General features: G+C 44.7%; 1 protein-coding gene across 1 annotated transcript in view; it reads right to left on the reverse strand.

The window, feature by feature from the left end:
• NSMCE2 (NSE2 (MMS21) homolog, SMC5-SMC6 complex SUMO ligase) overlaps nucleotides 1-22,283 on the reverse strand; it is a 367,190-nt gene that overhangs the window by 206,231 nt on the left and 138,676 nt on the right. The window contains exon 3 of the mRNA XM_060243225.1: nucleotides 5,059-5,212. Within this exon, the coding sequence (XP_060099208.1) occupies nucleotides 5,059-5,212 (154 nt within the window). The remainder of the gene's footprint in view (nucleotides 1-5,058; nucleotides 5,213-22,283) is intronic.

The raw sequence follows: 22,283 nt of genomic DNA on the forward strand, positions 1-22,283 counted from the left end.
GAAAAGATTCAGACCCAGGCCTCTCCACACTGGCCTCTATACTGCTTTGAGCTTATTCTAACACCCACTGAAGACAAGGAAGCAGTATGAATGCTAGGTATGATTTTGAACAAACCTTACAATTGCTAGTATTTCAAGTCTTTGAAGAAAGAAGAAGAAAGGAGGACGAGGAGATTAGATGTATATCTCACCCTTCACTCAGAGTCTCAGAGCAGTTTACAATCTCCTTTCCCTTCCCCTTCCTACAACTGACATCCAGTGTGGTAGGTGGAGCTGAGAGAGCTCTCTGAGAACTGCTCTTGAGATGACAGCTCTAAGAGAGTTATGACTGACCTAAGGTAACATCAGTAGCTGCATGTGGAGGAATGGGGAATTAAATCCCAGATTAAAGCCTGAACACTTAACCATTATACCAAACTGCACTCAGAGAATGCCAAGCAGTCTTGGTCAGATCCCTCCAGTTAATATGGGGAAAACAGCAACAACAACCTCATATTTTTGAACTGCTACACATGATATACATACATGATACATATTAAGCTACCTTATACTGAATCAGACCATGGATCCATCTGGCAGTGGCTCTCTGGGGTCTTAGGCAAAGGTCTTTCACATCACCTACTGCCTGGTCCTTTTTAACTGGAGATAGTGGGGATTGAACTTGGACGTTCTGCAAGTCAAGCAGAAGCTCTTCCACTGATCTGCAGCCCCTCCCTGGGGCTGCATGCAAGAACTAAAATGCTAAAGCACAGCAACTTGCACGATTTGCACCTAAGGGCTGTAAAAATATTTGCTAGCCAACATAAAATGGTAAAGGTAGTCCCCTGTGCAAGCACCAGTCGTTTTCAACTCTGGGGTGCCGTTGCTTTCACAACGTTTTCACAGCAGACATTTTTACGGGGTAGTTTGCCATTGCCTTCCCTAGTCATATACACCTCCCCCCCCCAGCAAGCTGGGGAAACATGAAGAAAGTAGAGAAAGAAGTCCTTTTCTCCCTTTCTCACAATATGAGAACCCGTGGGCATTCGATGAAATTGCTGAGAAGTCGGGTTAAAACAGATAAAAGGAAGTACTTCTTCACCCAAAGGGTGATTAACATGTGGGATTCACTGCCACAAGAGGTGGTGGCGGCTACAAGCATAGACAGCTTCAAGAGGGGGTTAGATAAAAATATGGAGCAGAGGTCCATCCGTGGCTATTAGCCACAGTGTGTGTGTGTGTGTATATATATATATATATATATATATATATAGGCCACTGTGTGACACAGAGTGTTGGACTGGATGGGCCATTGGCCTGATCCAACATGGCTTCTCTTATGTTCTTATGACTCATTTTACCGGCCTCAGAAGGATGGAAGGCTGAGTCAACCTGGAGGCGGCTACCTGAACCAGCTTCCACTGGGATCGAACTCAGGTCGTGAGCAGAGGGCTCCAATTGCAGTACTGCCGCTTTACCACTCTATGCCATGGGGCTCTGCTAGCCAACATGCTGTACAATAAAATAATAATGTAGCTCAGTAAAAATATGTAACTGCCGCCTAGGATATTTATCATTATTTATTTGTATGCTCTGCCAGGTGGCCAATTACCAAAAATTTCACTTACAAAACAGACACAAAACTGTTAACTATAAAATCATACTGTTAGTACAGCATGATTCACAAAAGCAGAACACTAGCAATGGCAAAAAAAAAATCATGATTCAGCACTAAGAACTATCAGCAGTAAAATATTCATTAAAAGATTAGATGGAATATGGAGTGGCGACAGCAGCAACTGGGACACACCAACCAACTCATAAAAACTGATAAAAACCAAACATATAATGTGGCAAACAAACCATCTTTCTAGATGACAGCGGACTTGGCTCCAGGAGAACCTGGTGACATGCTGGAAGTCCCAAAATTAGGGGGGGACCCTGTCCTCAGTGGGAGGCTGGGAGCCCAACTTTGAAGTAAAGTTAGGCTGAGAGAAGGTGACTGACCCAAGGCCACCCAGCCAGCTTCTATGGCACAAATGGGGATTTGAAGCTGGGCCTCCCAGATCCTAGACCAATAGTCTTAACCACTACACCACACTGGCTTTCCACAATTTAGCTGCCCTTTTCCTTTAGGGAGGCGGGAAGGCAGAAGTTTTTTGGATGTCAAACTCGAAAGCCGTAGAGATTTGAATACATGGAAGTGTTACGTGGTTCTTGTACTCAAGCTGCAAACCTGGGAACCGACACTGTAAGCATTTTCCAACCCTCTAGTGTCATGATTAAAGCAAAGGTCTCTTTAGGGTTGCAACACATCCTGGGTTGTGAAACCGCGCGCAATTTGTTAGAGTGACAAAATGAAAACAGCTTACCTAATCCGTTTTTAAAAGATCCTATCAAATAGAGAATATGGCATACGTGTATATATATAAATATAAAACACACACAGCCTTCAAACATAAAGAAGGGATGGGAAGCAAGATTTATATTATATATGTATGCAAATAAGACCAGCACCGTGAGAGAGAGAGAGAGAGAGAGAGAGAGAGAGAGAGAGAGAGAGAGAGAGAGACTGGGGTGGGAGGGGGGGGTGGAATCACTGCTTGTAACTTGCTGCACACTTAATTGCTTCAAGTCAGTGCTGGGAGAGAAATGCAAATAAAGATTTGTATTTGAATATATTTTACAGAAGTCCTCTTTTTTGTTTGTTTTAATTTGCTAGTTAATTGTTTAACGCACAAAGACAACCCCCACCCCCCACCCCAGCAACCAGGGTTCCTTTGCATTTTAAACAATTCACTCCCAAATTAAAATGGGTTTTCTGTAGCATATATTCAAACATACCGGTTCATTCAAAGAACTCTATATAGCACAAAGGTTAAACAAATGAGGTGGATGGAAAGGGTAAATAAAAACTGGTTGAGGCTCCCACCAGCAAACTCCTGCTTGGCACTTGAGCAATAGCCCTTCTGCCCCTATGTTCTTCTTGCAAAAGAAAATGGAATATGTGGACAGAAAGAGCCAAAGAGGTTGTTCCCGCCTTCCTAGGAGGTTTGCCAACTTTGTGGCAGGACTGGCAATCTCCAGGAACTACAAGCAATCTCCATACGACAGAGACCACTCCCTTGGAGTGGAGGTTGGAGGAAATGGCTGCTCTGGAGGTTGGAATCTATGGCATCATATCCTTCTGGGGACCCTCCCTTCCACAAGCTCCATCCTTCCTGAGGACCACCCCAAATTTCCAACCCAGTGTTGGCAACTTTTAGGTTTGCCAATCCCCAGGTGGGTGCCGCAAAAAAACTGTGGGAAAAATAACGAAAAAGACTGAAAATAATTTCAAAAATATATGTGATTACTCAAATGCCTCTTAAACAAAATAATCATTAATATCACTATGAATTTCAAAAAAGGGCAAATGTGCAAGAGAACAAGCTTACACCGTCCTTTCAGTTAATCATGTCGGTTTCAGTTCACCATGTCAGTTCAGACGTCAAGCGCTCAATGACCATTCACCCGGCTCCGCGGGAAGAATAAAGTGCCAGTGCCGACCAGATTTCAAGTGCAGATGATTTTAGTTTTTCAAAGATGTTTCTCCTGTTGCAGGTGTTCTATTAAAACTCCCAATTTTAAAATTGCTTTAAAATTGCTTTAAAAAGATGGAAGTTTTAATAGAGCACCTGCAACAGAAGAAACATCTTTGAAAAACTAAAATGAACTGCACTTGAAATCTGCTCGGCAGTGGCACTTTATTCTTCCCGCAGAGCCGGGTGAATAGTCATTGAGCGCTTGACGTCTGAACTGACACGATGAACTGAAAGGACGGTGTAAACTTGTTCTCGTGGAATTTATAGTGATATTAATGATTATACTGTTTTTAAGAGGCATTTGAGTAATCACATATATTTTTGAAATAATTTTCAGTTTTTTTCGTTATTTTTCCACAGGTTTTTTTTTTTTTTGCGGCTTTATATTACGTTTCTGTTCTGTGGGACTCTAGGTTTCACCAATCCCCATGTGGGGGCAGGGGATCCCCTGGTTTGGAGGCCCTCCCCTTACTTCAGGGTTATCAGAAAGCGCGCGAGGAGGGAAATGTCTGCTGGGCACTCCATTATTCCCTGTGGAGACCAATTTCCATAGGGTGTAATGGAGAATTACTGGCGAACTCTCCACCGGCCATCGAAATAGAGGGGCACCAAAGAAGAGGTACAAGGACTCCTTGAAGAAATCCCTTGGAACCTGTCGCATCAACTATCACCAGTGGTCTGACCTAGCCTCAGATCGCAAAGCATGGAGGCACACCATCCACCAGGCTGTCTCTTCTTTTGAGAACGCACGCATAGCTGGTCTTGAGGACAAAAGGAGATTGAGGAAGAATCACACTGCTACAGCACCAACCCTAAATCAGACTTTTCCCTGCAGCCACTGTGGCCGGACCTGCCTGTCCCGCATTGGTCTTGTCAGCCACCAGCGAGCCTGCAACAGACGTGGACTATTGCACCCTTTTTAAATCTTCGTTCGCGAAGCCAAGCCGAGAGAGAGAATGAAGAATTGATCTGTGGGTATCTGGGGCTCTGGGGGGGCTGTTTTTTGAGATAGAGACACCATATTAGCAGCACAGCATCCAGTGCCTTTCCTCAAAAAACCCTCTGAGTTTCAAAAGGATTGGACCAGGGGGTCCAATTCTATGAGCCCCAAAAGAAGGTGCCCCATCCATTATTTCCAATGAAGGGAAGGCATTTAAAAGGTGTGTGGTCCCTTTAAATGTGATGGCCAGAACTCCCTTCGGAGTTCAATTATGCTTGCCACAACCTTGCTCTTGGCCCCACCCCCAAAGTCTCCTGGCACCACTCACAAAGTCTCCTGGCTCCACCCCCAAAGTCCCCAGATATTTCTTGAATTGGACCTGGCAACCCTAGCAACTTTACTTCCTGGGCAGCCTGCAGAATGGGTCTTTCTCTGCTCTAGGTCAAGGAGGGGGAGGGAGGAAAGGCAGATATGTGAGAAAGGATTCATTCACAGTTGACACTCCATCTTGCTTCCGACGCTTTTTTAGTCAAGTAATAAAGCACAGAGACTTACACTGCGTTTTCATTTGCTTCAGCTGCTTCTTAAAAAGGGCAAATTTTTCATTCCTGCTCAGCTCAAGGTCATTGTTTGTTCTCTCCAGGGCTGTAAACTTCTCCTGGACTAAATCTTCCAAATCCGGTAGAGTTTCTGGTTTCTCTCTCTTTATCTGTTATCAAAACAAACCAAACACAATCCTCTTACTCAACGGGGGCCACCATCCATCTTAACCCACAGGTGTAGGGGGGGGGAGATGAAAAAGCAATACAATTCCAGCGCCTTCCCATCCCATCCACCTGCACCTGCTATTAAATTCCAGCACAGAAAAGTGGTTAGAAATGGTTATTTATATAGGCGACTGTTGTCCTTTAAAAAACAACAACGGATCACTGCACTTTTGGCAAGTCATTTGCTCCTGATCAGAATGGAGAATTCTAGAGAGGCAACAGTAAAAATTTTATAACACTGCAAAGCAGTAGTTCAAGATGTTAACGGCTCCATACTTAGCACTGCAGAAGTGTGCATATTTTAAAGCTATCAAAAGAGAGAGCGGAATGAATTGAAAAATGTCAAGTAGTCACTCCCAAATGGGCTGCTGGGAGAAGGGCTGAAATGCACGTGCTGAATAGAATCCTAGAGTTGGAGGGGACCTCCAGGATCATCTAGTCCAACCCCCTGCACAATGCAGGAAACTCATAAATACCTCCCCCTAAATCAAAGGGTTTCATGCCACAAGCCAGGAGTCAAGTTTCTCACCCAGGATGCGGCCAGCTTATGGAACTCTCTGCCACAAGGCGTACAGGCAGTCAATAAGTGAGGTATCTTTTTTGAAAAAGGGGCTTTAGCAAACTAAGTGGATGAATGCCACATCAACTGTTGGCCACAGAGGAACATAACCCTCGGTTCAAAGACCTCAGACAAGGAAGTAAGGAAGAACAGGGAATACTTTGCTCACTAGGCTATGCAACCCTTCAGGGCAGCTAGTGCTAGAATTAGGTATCTACTGCTATGTAAATATAAATACATCTACTACTATGTGCCCCTTGTAATGGGTAATTGTGAATTTCCTGCATTCTAAACAGCGTGTCTGGGGTTAACTGGGTTACCTTGCAGTCACAAAGAGGTGGCCTGTCTGTTGTGTTGGAACCAGTCTTTTTTCAAGCTGTGTATCTTCCTGAAAGTAATGCCTCCAGTCTTAACCCCACCTTTCACCTCTTTGTTGCTCATCCAATCATCAAAGATAGTGAGTAGCTGCATATGGCAGGGCTTTTTGTGTGGTGGCACCCCAAAGCACTTTCATGCATGCTGAATAATGCATGTTCAATGCCTTTAGCAGCTGTTGGTAGATTCTGCTGCTTCGCACAGTAAAAGCCAGCTACAAAGTCCATTGACAGTAAATCGAAAGTGTATTGTCAAGTGTGTTTGAAACTGTTCTCCCCTTTCTCTTTTTTTTCTTTAGTCAATGCTCAAAAGTTCAGTTTCCTTACTGATAGGTTTTAGAAAACAACTAAATGACAACCTGTTACAAATGCACTGAAATTCTCATTTTGCTGAACAAACATTATCAAGTTTTCTACTATTGTCTAATTCTGGCTAGCTGTTTTTATTGTTTGTCTTGAATAGTGTTTGGATCTCACCTTGTGCAAGGTGCACTGTGAACCCCATGAATCCCATAAACCAGGATATAAACATCTGGCAAATACACAAACAGTAAATATTGGCTGGATTCGAGTCTCAGTAGGACCTTAGAGACCAACAAGATTTCCAGGTTTGAGCTTTCAAGAATCAACACTCCCTTTGATTCTCGAAAGCTCACACTTCCAAAATCTTATTGATCTCTTAAGGTGCTCCTGTACTTAGTTTAAGTTTTAAGTTTAAGTTTATTTCAATTTATCTCCCGCCCTTCCCACCGAAGTGGCTCAGGGCGGCTCACAACATATACCGCTACAATTACCTAGAACATAAAAATTCTTAACTATTTAAGGATCATAGAAAATACATAATCAATACAAAAAAAATGAACAATCACAACAAGGAACGGAACGTCAAGCCGCAAAGTCCAACAGGTAAAGTTCAAAAATGTGATCCAATCACAATTATTCGATTTGTATCCCACCCTCTCCGACACACAGGCTTGTATGTAGCTGATCTACTGCTGTCCAGCACAGCCACCCTGTGAAGCAAATATTGTGAGAACACAATCAACAGTAAACACAAATTCACACAGCATGTTAAAAATAACATAAGAAGACCTCTGCCGGATCAGACTGGTGGTTCATTTAATCCAGCATCTTCTCTCACGCAGTGGCCAACCAGGTCCTCTGGAGGGCCAACAACAAGGCATAGAGGCCTTCATAAGAACACAGGAAAAGCCCTACTGGATCAGGCCGGAGATCCATCTAGTCCAGCATCCTGTCTCACACAGTGGCCAACTAGTTCCTCTGGAGAGCCAACAACAGGGCGTAGAGGCCAAGGCCTTCATAAGAACATCAGAACAGCCCTGCTGGATCAGGCCGGAGGTCCATCTAGTCCAGCATCCTGTCTCACACAGTGGCCAACTAGTTCCTCTGGAGAGCCAACAACAGGGCGTAGAGGCCAAGGCCTTCATAAGAACATCAGAACAGCCCTGCTGGATCAGACCAGAGGTCCATCCAATCCAGCATCCTGACTCACATAGTGGCCAACCAGTTCTTCTGGAGGGCCAACAACAGGGCATAGAGGCCGAGGCCTTCATAAGAAGAGCCCTGCTGGATCAGACCAGTGGTCCATTTAGTCCAGCATCCTGTCTCACACAGTGGCCAACCAGTTCCTCTAGACAGCCAGCAACAGCGCACAGAAGCCAAGGCCTTCTTCTTATGTTGCTTCTTGGCTCTGGGATTCAGAGGCTTTGTGCCTCTGGATGTGGAGGTTCCCCTCCAGTCACCGTGGCTAGTAGCCACAGACAGACTTATTCCCCATGAATCCTTCTAATCCCCTTTTAAAGCTGTTTATTCTTGTGACCATCAGGACATCCTCTGTGTAAAGCAGTATTTCCTTTTGCTCATCCTGAACCCACAGCCCACCAGTTTCATAGGGTGCCCTTGAGTTCTATTTTGGGAGAAGGAGAAAAAAATCTCTTCGTCAACTCTGTCCAGCCTCTGCCTAATCTAAACCTCCACTAGATCTCCCGAGTTATCTCTTCTTTAAACTACAAAGTCCCAGGCTCTTCCTATGAGGAAAGATGCTCCAAGCCCCTAATCATGTTGGTTGCCCTCTTCTGTATTTTTCCCAGTCCTGTAATGTCTTTTTTGAGATATGGCGGGAAGAAGGGAGGGAGGAGGAGATTGAATTTATACCTGCCCTTCACTCAGAGTCTCACTCACTCACAATCTCCTTTCTTTCGTCTCCTCACAAGAGACACTCTGTGAGGTACGTGAGGCTGAGAGAGCTCTTTCAAGAACTGATCTTGAGAGAAGAGCTCTTGAAAGAACAGCTCTGAGAGAACTGTGGCTGACCCAAGGTCACACCAACAGCTGCATGAGGGGGGGATCAAACCTGGTTCTCTAAATTAGAACCTGGCACTCTTAACCACTGCACCAAACTGACTCTCTTCCCTGCTAAGGAACCCACGGCTCAGCTTCCCCACTAAGGAACCTATGAACACATGCCACGGAAACTAAGTGCATCAGAAAAAAGCATATTCCAGGGGTGGCCAACGGTAGCTCTCCAGATGTTTTTTGCCTACAACTCTCATCAGCCCCAGCCATTGGCCATGCTGGCAGGGGCTGATGGGAGTTGTAGGCAAAAAACATCTGGAGAGCTAGCGCTGGCCACCCCTGGCATATTCTACAGTGGCCAGATCATGTAGCCCTCTGGAGTTTTACCCAACCATCCACAGTGACCAGAAAGCATGATCTAGAACAGGAGCTCCAATGTAGTTAGTGCCTGTGGGCCTGATGGCACTTGCAGACACCCTTCTTGGAGCCCACTGAGGGTTCATAGAAAGTTAGCGGGGCTGTTACCCAACAGGGCTTATGACTGGCCACTGGAGATCAGCGTTCCCTCTTAGCTGAGTTAGTGTGAGCTAGCTCACAATTTTTTAGTTTCTGGCTCACACATCTTTTGTCTTAGGTCAGGAAGGATGACCCCGGAGCAAGCTAACATGCAGTAGCTCACAACTTTAATGCCAGTAGCTCACAACTTTAATTTCAGTAGCTTGCAAAGTAGAATTTTTGCTCACAACACTCCACAACTTAGAGGGAGTATTGCTGGAAATCTGATTGGCTGTGCAGATTAAAACAACCTTCTTTTCAGTGGCAGCTGCCACCACAGTATTGGTTTCATTCCCTCTTTCTTCTCCAGTGTATTTTTTTTAATTACCCCTCTTCTTGAGAGCCAGTTTGGGGTAGTGGTTAAGTGTGCGGACTCTTATCTGGGAGAACCGGGTTTGATTCCCCACTCCTCCACTTGCACCTGCTGGAATGGCCTTGGGTCAGCCATAGCTCTCATAGGAGTTGTCCTTGACTCTCTCAGCCCCACCCACTTCACAGGGTGTCTGTTGTGGGGTGGGGGGTGGTAAAGGAGATTGTGACCACTCTGAGACTTTGAGATTCAGAATATAGGGCAGGATATAAATCCAATATCTTCTTCTTCTTGGGCACTTGGGCTTCCTCTGTGTGGTTGGCTCCTATGGCGGAGTTGACAAAGAGAACTTTTTCTCATTCTCCCAAAATAGAACTCAAGGGCATCCAATGAAGCCAATGGGCAGCTATTTTATGGTTGCACCCACCACCCTGTGCCAGAATTCCAAAGATGCTCAGAGCTCAAAAAGCTTTGAGTCTGGTATGGTCACACATTGGCAGTGATACACAAGGTTTTCTGGGAATTTGCTCCATTGTTCCTAATGTTCTCACTTGAGGAGCTTTTCAGGAATGTTAAGCTTTCCTGCCACACAATTTGGAGGGGGGGGGGGGAGTCAATGCTTTATGGCAATAAGCACATGATTTATGTTATTATCTATTCATTGGTTTAAAAACTCCTGATGCAACAAATTCTCTGCCTACAGCTGCCAAGGTGATTTGCAGAACTGTAAATTGAGAAGAGTGCACCATGGATGATGTAAAACATGAGCTAAAAAGCGACAAAAAAGCTATGTAAAAGAAATTTAAAACCCAGAAAGACCAGCTTAGCAATAAAACCAACCATAAAAGAGACTGGCTGATCGTAAAGCAGCATCCATTTCTTTTGAGCTCCATGAGAAGAGAGAGGAAATAAAGAATTCAACAAAAACTCAACCCAAAGTCTAGGCTGTAAGAACAGGACACAAAAGGAGCACATTCACGCATGCCAAATGATGCAGTTTCAATCCACTTCAGCAACCATTTGCGACTGGATTTTGCCATTTCACCCAATAAATTGCAGTTGCAAAGTGCACTGAAAGTGAATTAAAAGTGCATTATTTAGTGTGTGAGAAAGTATGTCTGCTGAGCCTTGTATAACCCCCCAACCCTGTTTCCCTCCCCCCACACACACTTCTTTTCTACCCATCCTTTCCAAGGATTTCATGGTTCCCTCAATGCAAGCTCCCAATATTTTTCATTATGCAAATCATGCCACTAATTACCCAACGCCAATTGATGCAATTAATCAACCTAGATTTCCTTAATCAACCTAGCGTTAACTCAGATGCCATTCCTGAAAGCTTAGTCCCAGAGAAAACCCTCCTGTGAGCTCTCCAACGCTGCCCCAGTTTCAGACGCACATGGTTTCGTGTGTGACCACAGCTCTTGCCTCCACACACCCCCTGACACCCTCTCCTGATGGCAGCCAATTATTTCTAAACCCGAACCCTCAAAATAATAACAGCGCCGAACAATTTCTACAATGAGGAATGTTCCCGGACGTGGCCGTCCAAGTAGCTATTATCCCATGCCAAATCACGGCAAAGGGAAGGTTGATTAATGCCTTCTCGCTCCTACAAGCCAAAACTGGTCATTCCAAAGGGATTATACCCCAGGAGTAAAAGAGGCACCTGGGGGGGGGGGGGAGAGACAGGTGTAATAGGAGAGGTTTGCACAGTCTTTAGTTCACGTGCAAGGAACTGGAGCGTTCTGGAGAGCAGGAAGTGAAGGGGAGGAGGGTCAAGAAAAACTGCAGCCTCCTGAATCCTCTTTCACAAGCCTGGCGGCAAGCGCATTAATGCCTATGTAGAAATATAGCACCGCAATGAAAGGTTTGGAGGATCTTAATTATCATAACTTTACTGCAGAGGCAGCTGATAGAGCAAGTTTTGTCCCAGGGGGAGGAGGAGGAGAAGAAGGCGTTTTAAATAAACATCTCAGCAGACCTTTCGGAGTTTCACACAGCCACGCTTTCGGAGGACTGAGACAGGAAGTTCCAGTTTCAATGTTCCCCTTCTGACCACGAATTTACTCAGGGGGTTTTTTTGGAGCAGGAGCTCCTTTGTATATTAGGCCATACACCCCAGATGTAGCCAGTCCTTCCGGAGTTTACTATATTTGCAGATGATACTAAATTGGGAGGGGTATCATATATGGTAGAATGCAGGATGATCATGAAAGGCTGGGAAACTGGGCTAAAACAAATAAAATGAATTCTAACAGGGATAAATGTACAGTTCTGCATTTAGGTAGGAAAAATCAAATGCATAATTATAGGATGGAGGAGACTTGTCTCAGCAGTAATATGTGTGAAAAGGACCTAGGGGTCTTAGTAGACCATTCACTGAACATAAGTCAGCAGTGTAATGAAGTAGCTAAAAAGGAAAACGCGATTTTGGGCTGTATGTAACAACAGAAGTATAGAGGTCAGATCGAACGTAGTGATGGTATTGCTTTACTCTGAGCTGGTTAGACCCCACCTAGAGTATTGTGTTCAGTCTGGGGCATCACAATCTAAGAGGATATAGACAAGCTGGAATGTGTCCAGAGGAGGGCAACGAAGATGGTGAGGGGTCAGGATGAAGACCATCCTATTGAAGAAAGGTTGAAGGAGCTCAGTATGTTTAGCCTGGAGAGGAGACAACTGAGAGGTGACATGATAACCATCTTCAAGTATTTGAACGGCTGTTGTATGGAGAATGATGCTGTTTTCTGTTGGACCAGAACCAATGGGTTGAAATTGAATCAAAAGAGTTTTCAGCGAAGCCTTAGGAAGAACGTCCTGACTGTTAGAGTGGTTCCTCAGTGGAACAGGCTTTCCTCAGGAGGTAGTGGGCTCTCCTTCCTTGGAAGTTTTTAAACAGAGGCTAGATGGTCATCTGACAGCAATGCTGATTCTGTGAACTACCCGAATTTTGTGAAGCTGCATGGCTGTGAGAAAGTATTAATTGGGACCCTGAAAAGAAAAATTTTCTTGCATGAGTGTAAATAATTAGAGCAATAGAATTCTCCTTAAGTAGAATAAGACTGCCTGACTAAGGGCTGCACTCCTAAACGCACAAAGACATCCGTAAATCGAGTTGTATATCTCAGGAGGCTTCTATACATCAGATTATATCTATTTGGGAATATTACCAGCAAAATACCTGGAGGAGGATTTTCTGCTACATTTCAAGGACATTGTTTGTAACTGAGCTTTTTGGACTTTTCATTGGTTTGTTTTGTGTTGTTGATATTGTAAAAATATTATTTGCATGATTCTATTGAACACAGTTTCTTTGTAGTTATTTCTTAGGCTTTTCACTACTGTGTTCCCCTTTTTTATTTTATTCTGTATAACTTTGCAGAAATGCCCTCCTTCATAGATTCTCAGATTCTCAGGTCTGAATTTAGTCCTTTTGGGTTTTGGCACTACTACAGTGGCACTGGTTCTCCTGGGCACATTGTACTGACTCTGCTGCTGGCTTTGCAAAAATGCCCATACACATACCTCGCTTTCAACTACAGAGATTCTCTGGGAAATTCTGCTGGGTTTGTATTGCCTTGTTATTTTTCCCCCACTGGAGACAATGGAGGATGGGGGCACCCTATTTTAGTGTCCATAGAATTGGACCCAGTGGTCCAACCTTTTTGAAACTTGGGGGTTCTTTTGGAGAGAAGCTCCAGCAGCTCCAGTCCAATTTGGTGCCTCTACCTCAAACCCCCTACCCCCAGTCCACTGAATATTCCCTAGGCGATTTGTCATTGACTATAATGGCACAAAAAAAAAATCAGGATTCCTGAATTAATTCGGGATTCTTTTATTGGTAAGATGAATCAGATCAGAGAATCTGATTCAGGCATCAGTTAAACCAAATTTGATTGTGTTTAGTGAATAAGCATGATTTGGGTATTAATTCAGATTGGAAATGCTGAAAGCACATCCCTGGAAAAGATCCACTCCACCAGTTTCAAGAACGAGCTTCACTTGATATTTTTTTAAAAAACCAATTACTCCAAATAGAAATAAAAATATAACGAAATATTAAAAAATTCATTACAAATAAGGTCTACAAAAAAAAGATTTCATTACAAAAAAAGAGGTCTACAAATAAATCTCTATAATAAGTTTCCAAACATGCTAAATTTTTTGTCTATATGCCATACATTTAAATGCTGATAGTCATATGGTTCTCAATCTATTGGGTTATGTGAGTTGAGCATTAATCTTTCCAGCGTTATAATATAAATCTTTTAACAACACTAACAGCACAGAAGGTCCACTTTCGTTGACCATCCAGGAAACAGGCAAACAGTTTAAAAGTACATAAAAGGAAAAGGTAGTCCCCTGGGCAAGCACCAGTTGTTTCCTGGGGTGGCGTTGCATCACGTTTCCATGGCAGACTTTTTACATGGTGGTTTGCCACTGCCTTCCCCAGTCATCTACACTTTCCCTCCAGCAAGCTGGGTACTCATTTTACCCACCTCAGAAGGATGGAAGGCTGAGTCAACCTTGAGCCGGCTACCTGAACCCAGCTTCCACCGGGATTGAACTCAGGTTGTGAGCAGAGCTTTGGACTGCAGCTTACCACTCAGCACCACGGGGCTCTTGTTTAAAAGTACATAAGGATCCTCAAAAACTAATGAATATTCTAATACCAAATTTATATGAATAATTACTCATCAAAAGGTCAAATAACTGGACAAGCACAAAGCATATATTTAAGAGATGTGTTTTCAGCAATTAGACATATTACATAGTCCTTTACTAAAAGGCTCTGTGGTATCTAGTATATAGAACTTTCTTTGCTTCTCCACTTGATATTGAACCCATTATTCTCTTGCACTGGGAGTCACACTTCCATACGCAAAACTTTCCAAACACATGAAGTACATAGATCTGTACAGAACAAATTCATGGGAGTTTTCTGGATGCCTCCATCCAGGGGTGGAATTTTAGCAGGAGCTCCTTTGCATATTAGGCCACACACCCCTGATGTAGCCAATCCTCCAAGAGCTTACAAAAAAAAGCCTTGTAAGGTGTTGGAGGATTGGCTACATCTGGGGTGTGTGGCCTAATATGCAAAGGAGCTCCTGCTAGAATTCCACCCCTGCCTCCATTCCTTATAAGTTATCATGAACAAAACTGTGTTGAAAACCCTGAGAAGGAAGAAATTAAATCAAGATAGGAACAACCTGAATCTGCAGTTTTGTAATATGCATGTCTGGAAAGTAAAAAATCAAGAGAGGAAAGTCTGAAATGGCTTGTTGTCTTAAACTTTGGGGGGGGGGGGTGGTTGTAAATTTACTGTCAAGCTGCTTCCAAATTACAACAACCCTATGAATTAATTCTTGGACTGCAAGAAGATGAAAAATCAGTCAGTCCTACAGGAAATCAACCCAGACTGTTTCCGGGAAGGTCAGATGCTGAAGCTGAAGCTCAAATACTTTGACCACCAAATAAGAAGGGAGCACTCACTGGAGAAGATCCTGATGGTGGGAAAGACAGAAGGCAAAAGAAAAAGGGGATGGCAAAAGATGAGATGGCTGGACAGCGTTATTGATATAACAAACACAAATTTGAGCAGACTTCGGAGGATGGTGGAAGACAGGAGATGTGACTTTGTCCATGGGGTTGCAAAGAGTCAGACTTAACTGTGCGAATGAACAACAACAACAACATGAATTAATTACCTCCAGAATCTCCTCTCATTAACAGCTTTGCTCAGGCTTCACAGACTGAAGGCCCTGGCTTCTTTTATTGAGTCACTCCATCTCATAAACTTGGAGAGGGGATATTAAAGGGGTGTCTGCAAGCAGCTTTCCAATAATTAAAAGACTGTTGAGTTGAGAAGATAAAGAAGAGAAGGTGTTCCTGCTATCTCCTAATGATTGAAATATGGCTTCAAATTACAGTAAGGTAGACTTAGAAATCAAGCTGTGTGTTCAGAAATATAGGGTAAAAGTTCTTCTAGGATTGTGCCACTTCAGAGCACATGTGGGAGAATCACGACTGCACAGTTCCCTGCAAAGGAAGAGCCAACTTGTCAAACAAAGAATGACGCAAACCGAATTGCAAACCGAATTTTCTCCCCAAAGTGCTAATTATTTGTTTGATACTTGCATGGAGAAGCATTTGCTGGAATGTGTCCAGAGGATGGCAACGAAGACAGTGAGGGGTCTGGAGACAAATTCCTATGAAGAAAGGCTGAAGGAGCTGGGTATGTTTAACCAGAAGATGAGACAACTGAGAGGTGATATGACCACCATCTTCAAGTGTTTTAAGTGCTGTCATATAGAGGATAGTGCAGAATTCTTTTCTGTTGCCCCAGAAGGTAGGACCAGAACCAATGGGCTGAAACAAAATCAAAAGAGTTTCTGGCTAAATATTAGGAAGAACTTCCTGACAGAGCAGTTCCCTAGTGGAATAGACTTCCTCGGGAGGTGCTGGGGTCTTCTTCTTTGGAGGTTTTTAAACAGAGGCTAGATGGCCACATGACAGCAATGCTGATTCTGTGAAATTAGGCAGAACTTGTGGGAGGGGAGATATTTGTGAGTTTTCTGCATTGTGCAGGGGGTTGGACTAAACGACCCTGGAGGTCGCTTCCAACTCTGTGATTCTATGAAACCCTCACCTCTAACTTATGTCCAAGGCCTGAACTACATGATATTTCTCCACAAGTCAGGTTGGGATTCTCCCAACCCACCTCATATTCCTCACAGCCATACAGCAGTCACAGGGAAATTATTTCCCCAAGTGCTGTAGGGTGTCCTTCAGATTGAGACTATGACACAGGGGGAGAAGCTTCACCCTGCACTCCCCCCCCCCCTGCACCATTCATGTGCTAAAGTCCCTTTCCCTTCTTGCCACAGTTCCACTCTGAATTGGTCCCACTCTGAATTGAGGAAAAAAAGTTTCCCTCAGCTGCTGGGTGGACTGTGGGGGAATGAGAGTCAGGTCAGAGTTCCCTCAACTTGACTAGTGGAGAAACACCTCCTGTCATTTGGGCCCTAAGTGACACAATCTTAGGCGGACTCTATGAAACACTATTTCTGAATATGTAGGTTGGCTCTTAGATTTGAATGGTAAGGAAATTATCTTGGTCTTTACCATTTTAAAAATTGATAACTGAAACAGGTCTCTGAAGAAGATTGGTAGTGGAAAGTGCCATCAAAGTTGGTGACTCCTCATGGGGTTTTTCGAGGCCTCTTTGTAGACCCTAGATACTTTGGTGGTCTCCCATCCAAGTACTAACCAAGGTTGACCCTGCTTAGCTTCCAAGATGGGAAGAGATCAGGCTACTGTGTGCCATCCAGTTCCAGGCCTGAGGAACATTAAACCCCTTTTTTAAAAAATAACAAAAAGTCAAGTCTGAACAGACATCAGAAATGTATAAAAAGCCTTCCTTTGAAAGGGGGTTTGTGCCCTGACCTGGATAGCCCAGACAAGGCAGATCTCCCCTGATCTTGGAAGCTAAGCAGGATCGACTCTGGCAAGAACTTGGATGGGAAGCCTCCTTGAAACACCAGCAGTCGGCAGGACAGGGCAGGCTTTATTCAGCCACCTATCTGAATATCCCCCATGCCCCCAAGTAGGGGTCATTCTCCAGAGGTTGCCATGACTCCCAGGTGCAAGCACACACAAAAAAAAGTAAGGAAAGAAGGGGAGGGAGGGAAGGGGAGGGGAGGAAGGAAGTGAGGGGAAGGGAAGGGAAGGGAAGGGAAGGGAAGGGAGGGGAGGGGAGGGGAGGGGAGGAAGGAAGGAAGGAAGGAAGGAAGGAAGGAAGGAAGGAAGGAAGGAAGGAAGGAAGGAAGGAAGGAAGGAAGGAAGGAAGGAAGGAAGGAAGGAAGGAAGGAAGGAAGGAAGGAAGGAAGGAAGGAAGGAAGGAAGGAAGGAAGGAAGGAAGGAAGGAAGGAAGGAAGTTCTGAGGACAAGTGGAATCACCAAAATAATCCCAGTTCTATAAATTGGTGATTGCCACATTAGGATCAACAAACATGCTGTACTTTGACTTATGACCTGGGACGCCAGGCTGGATAAATTGCTCAAACAGTCTAACATCATGCTAGCAGGTGTTAGCATATTGCTTGAACTGCAGGAAGCTGTCCACAATATATTTTGTAAATAACCATGGTTCTGGCAGTCAAGAAACAACAGCCTACTTCATCAATACCTCACTAACATTGGCCAATCCATTCAAGAGTCCTCAATGGTTTCATAATGGGGGGGGGGGGGGAGGGGGAGGCACAGAAAGCCAGCAAATGACACACCACAATCCCAAGGGAGTGGTCAAAAACGTATACGAACCCAAGGGCCTAGCTTCAAATCTTGTTCGCAGCAACTGTAAACAGTGCGTCCCATTGGAGACAGCACCCCTTCACCATCCAGATTGGACAAACGTGCTTTCAACTAGCGCATTTAGCAATACTTACTACTTAGTCATTGTTTACACAGGCTTCTGTAATGCACAAAGCACTTGCCAATATTTAGCTTTCACGTCACCGGTCATGAGAGGAAGCTTGCACAGGTGTGTTTGCACCTGTGTAGTGGACTACAAAGGAGCTTTGATCCAGGAGCACCCCCAGGTCATGTCTTGCCTCTGCTGTGAAATCATCTGGCGACCTTAAGTAAGTCACTCTGTTTCAGGCCTCTGTTTCTGCAATATTGGGTAATAATGCTGATATACCTTACAGGGCTATTGTAACTAGGGTTACCCAGTTTGGTGCAGTGGTTAAGTGCACGGACTCTTATCTGGGAGAACCGGGTTTTGATTCCCCTCTCCTCCACTTGCAGTTACTGGAATGGCCTTGGGTCAGCCATAGCTCTCACAGAGCTATCCTTGAAAGGGAAGCTTCTGGGAGAGCTCTCTCAGCCCCACCAACCTCGCAGGGTGTCTGTTGTGGGGGGGAAAGGTAAAGGAGATTGTGAGCCATTCTGAGACTCTGAGGGTGGCTGCACACAGGAGATTTGCCCCGACCTAGCCCTACCTCCCATTTGGATTAAAAGTGCACAATCACACAAGCACATCTGCCCTCCAAGTTGCACCTGCACTCACTCCATCTCCAGACACTGCTATTCGCATCAAAAAGCTACCTGGATTTTCCTGGTACCATCCCCCTGAATTGGATGTACGTCGCATAATTGGCTGCTGTCTGAATGCCCCAGGGCGACTCATACGCAGAGGAGCTGTGTGATTGCGCCAAGGTGTTTCCAGCAAGGTCCGGGGTTTTTCCCCCCCTAACTCCTCTCCAAGGTACGCTTCTCTGCTTGAGCGCACACACGGGGACCTTTTTTCAAAAAGGACAACCCTTTCTGCAGGGGGTCCGTGGTTGAGCCAGGCTAGCAGTGTGAATGGGCAACCACTCACTGCTGCCGGGATCCTGCCACTTCAGCAGCAGCTGTCTGATTGCCCAGAAATGGTTCAAACTTTAGATTTTTTGGGGGGGGGGGGGGGAAACGGGATAAAATTGTGTCAATTTCACAGTGAGATTCAGAGTGAAAGGTAGGATATAAATCCAATATCTTCTTCTTCACTTCAGCTTGGTAAATTCTTGGAGATTTGGGAGCAGGGACTGGGTGGCTGTGAGTGTACCATGTACCAGCACCTGCTGGCTGAGAGGAAGTGAGGCAGCCATTTTAAAGAGATGGAGGGTGAGGCTGGAGGCCAGCCTGGCCCAGTCACACCCAGGGGCTAGATTGCAACAAACTTCAGGGAGGCAGGAAGAGGAAAAAATAAGGGGCAGGCATACCCTAGGGAATCTCCCTCATAACACCCAGAGGACTGGGGGCCTGGGAGAAAAAAGTCAAGGGTGCTATGAACCCCTTCTTCTATGTATTCTGAGCCTTGTAAGGAGGACTGTGGCAGGTGTGGTCTGCCAACCCTGACACAAATGAAACTTTTATGTTAAATCGCTTCTACCAACAGGAAGAACCATGGAAAATTGAGCTCCGGTGGAGAGCTGGTGGCAGCCCACCAGCTAGTTCTTACCACCTCCTGCTGGAGGTAGGATGCTCTAGGCATTCTGTGGCTGAGATCACACACACTAAGTAATGCACTTTCAATCCACTTTAAATGTACTTTCCAACTGGATTTTGCCAGTTCGCACAGTCAAATCCAGTTGGAAAGTGGATTGAAAGTGCAATATTTTAATGTGTGTGATCATTGTAGCTCCTATCCTCAGTGGTACACCAGAGAGAGGGATGGGACACCTACAGCATCCACCATGCCCAGCTGCCACTTCCTTCTAGGCTCTGGGAGACTTCCTGTTAGGGTTGAAGGTTAACAGCCCTGACTGGAAATCTTTCCACAAAATAATACATCTGAAGCACCACAAACACTGAAACCACTACATTAATGTGATGTGTTGAATATGCCAAATGATCCTCAACATTGCATCTGTAAGCAATGTTCCTTCCCTCTAAGCTGAGTTAGTGTGAGCTAGCTCACAGTTTTTCTAGCCTCTGGCTCACACATTTTTTTTGTCTTAGCTCAGGAAAAAATGGCCCCAGAGCAAACTAATTTATTCAGTAGCTCGCAGCTTTAATGCCAGTAGTTCACAAAGTAGAATTTCTCTGCTCACAAGGCTCCATAGCTTAGAGGGAGTATTGTCTGTAAATATCATGATACCCAGAATGGGTTGTTTCCTGGTGCCCTGTCCTATTAGCTTTGCTCTACCTCAGTGGAGCAGACGCTGCTCCAGGATGTATCACCTTTGTGTCTGAAGGGAGTATCCATTTTGAAAACAGCTGTGTTTGGCTTGGAACGAGGGTCGCCAGGTCCCCCGGCCACCAGCAGGAGACTGGGGAGAACATAAGAGAAGCCATGTTGGATCAGGCCAATGGCCCATCCAGTCCAACACTCTGTGAAGAAGAAGAATTGCAGATTTATACCCCGCCCTTCTCTCTGAATCAGAGACAGAGAGTTCCAACAATACACTGTGGCTAATAGCCACTGATGGACCTCTGCTCCGTATGCTTATCCAATCCCCTCTTGAAGCTGGCTATGCCTGTAGCCGCTGCCACCTCCTGTGGCAGTGAATTCCATGTGTTAATCACCCTTTGGGTGAAGGAGCAGGGTTGCCAGATCCAGGTTGGGAAAATTCTAGATTCGGAGACAAAGCCTGAGGAGAACGGGGACCTCAGTGGGGTACAATGCCCTAGAGCCCACCCTCCAAAGCATCCATTTTATTTGAGAGAATTGATCTTTTTTAGTCAGATCCCACCTGGAGGCTGGCATTGGTACCTCTGAAACTCAAACCCGGAACCGGTGACTGGCCAAAGGCCTCCCCCACCCCCACCCAAAGAAAAGAAGTAACTTGCAGAAGCCATGGGGACAAATCGGGGGGGGGGGGGGGAATAAAGCGATCGATATCTAAAAGCCACAGTTAATACAACACTGAAATAATATAGATGCATCAGGACAGCATCGAAGGGACCGCTAATAATACTTCCCTCCTTGTAAAAGATTAAAACCATCCCTTAGCAGTCTGCATTCACCTTAGTAAGGCTGTCTTAGTAAGCAGGATTGAGGGGGGCCCTTTTTCATAGTATGCACTCTTCAAGGAATGTGACGACCACCTGGCCCTTCCAGAACTTTCTGTTTTGAATGCATCACAAACCAGGAGCATCAGGTCAGGCCTGCAACATTCCAAATCAGTGAGAAACTGTCCACTCCTAGTGCTTCATCTCAAAAAAGAACATCCACTATCCTGAAAGCGTCCCTGTACCAAAATACAGTCTTGCTTTTTTCTAGTTCAAAAGATGAGGTATTACAGTATGTGCTCTCCCCTCCCCAAAAAATCCATAAATGCCATTGTAATTAGACCTGATGTGACTTTTCTCCTCTGTCTCCCAAAAGACAAGAGCCAAGCCTCTTCCTCTTTTTCTGCTCCCAGACTAAGGCATGAAGAGACCCACTCACAAAACTCCCCGCAGGGAGAGACGTGAGCTCTGGAAGCTTGCTGTCTCCACCACAGCCTGAAGAAGACCTGCTCAGATGATACTCTGCACCAGGGCTTTTTTCTTTTTTTGTAGCAGGAACTCCTTTGCATATTAGGCCAAACACCCCTGATGGAGCCAATCCTCCAAGAGCTTACAGGGCTTTTAGTACAGGGCCTCCTGTAAGCTCCGGGAGGATTGGCTATATCAGGGGTGTTTGGCCTAATATGCAAAGGAGTTCCTGCTACAAAAAAAGCCCTGCTCTGCACACGTGCTATTTTAGAAAAGCGAAGTTTTGCTGCAGTTTAGACATATTTTCACACCATTTGCCATGCACATGAATCCCTAATACTTCTAATATATGATATTTATTAAGGTCAAAGACCAGCATAACAGACATGTGTTAACAAAGCAATTCCAAGATGATGTACAGAGAAAGTACAATAAAAAAGGAAAGATATTTTTAAAATATTTACAACGAAATTGATATACTTAATGTTAGGTGACCCTTTTTTACTTTCTGTATGTTCTTTATATTATTTCTCTGTTCATTTAAAATAAAAAAGTATGAAAAATATATTTACAATAAAATTCTCCAGGGCTTTTTTTTTTGGAGCAGGAACGCAGTTCTGGCTGGCTTGGTGTCAGGGGGTGTGGCATAATATGCAAATGAAGCCCTGACGAGATTGTCCTACAAAAAAAGCCCTATGTGGAACAATGATGATGTCAGGGGGTGTGGCCTAATATCCAAACAAGTTCCTGCTGGACTTTTTCTACTAAAAAAACCCTGGAATTCTCCATGTCAGCACGGTTAGCCCAAAGTATCCACCCACAGAGGAAGCTACCTACTATGACTTTGGCACAAATCCAGGTGTGAACCTGTGTTTTGGTAGCCACACAGAATATTGAAATATTCCAAGATTCCAGGCTCAGATCTGGCTAGC

This window comes from Heteronotia binoei, chromosome 7 (assembly GCF_032191835.1).
Source record: "Heteronotia binoei isolate CCM8104 ecotype False Entrance Well chromosome 7, APGP_CSIRO_Hbin_v1, whole genome shotgun sequence".
Classification (NCBI taxonomy): Eukaryota; Metazoa; Chordata; class Lepidosauria; order Squamata; family Gekkonidae; genus Heteronotia; species Heteronotia binoei.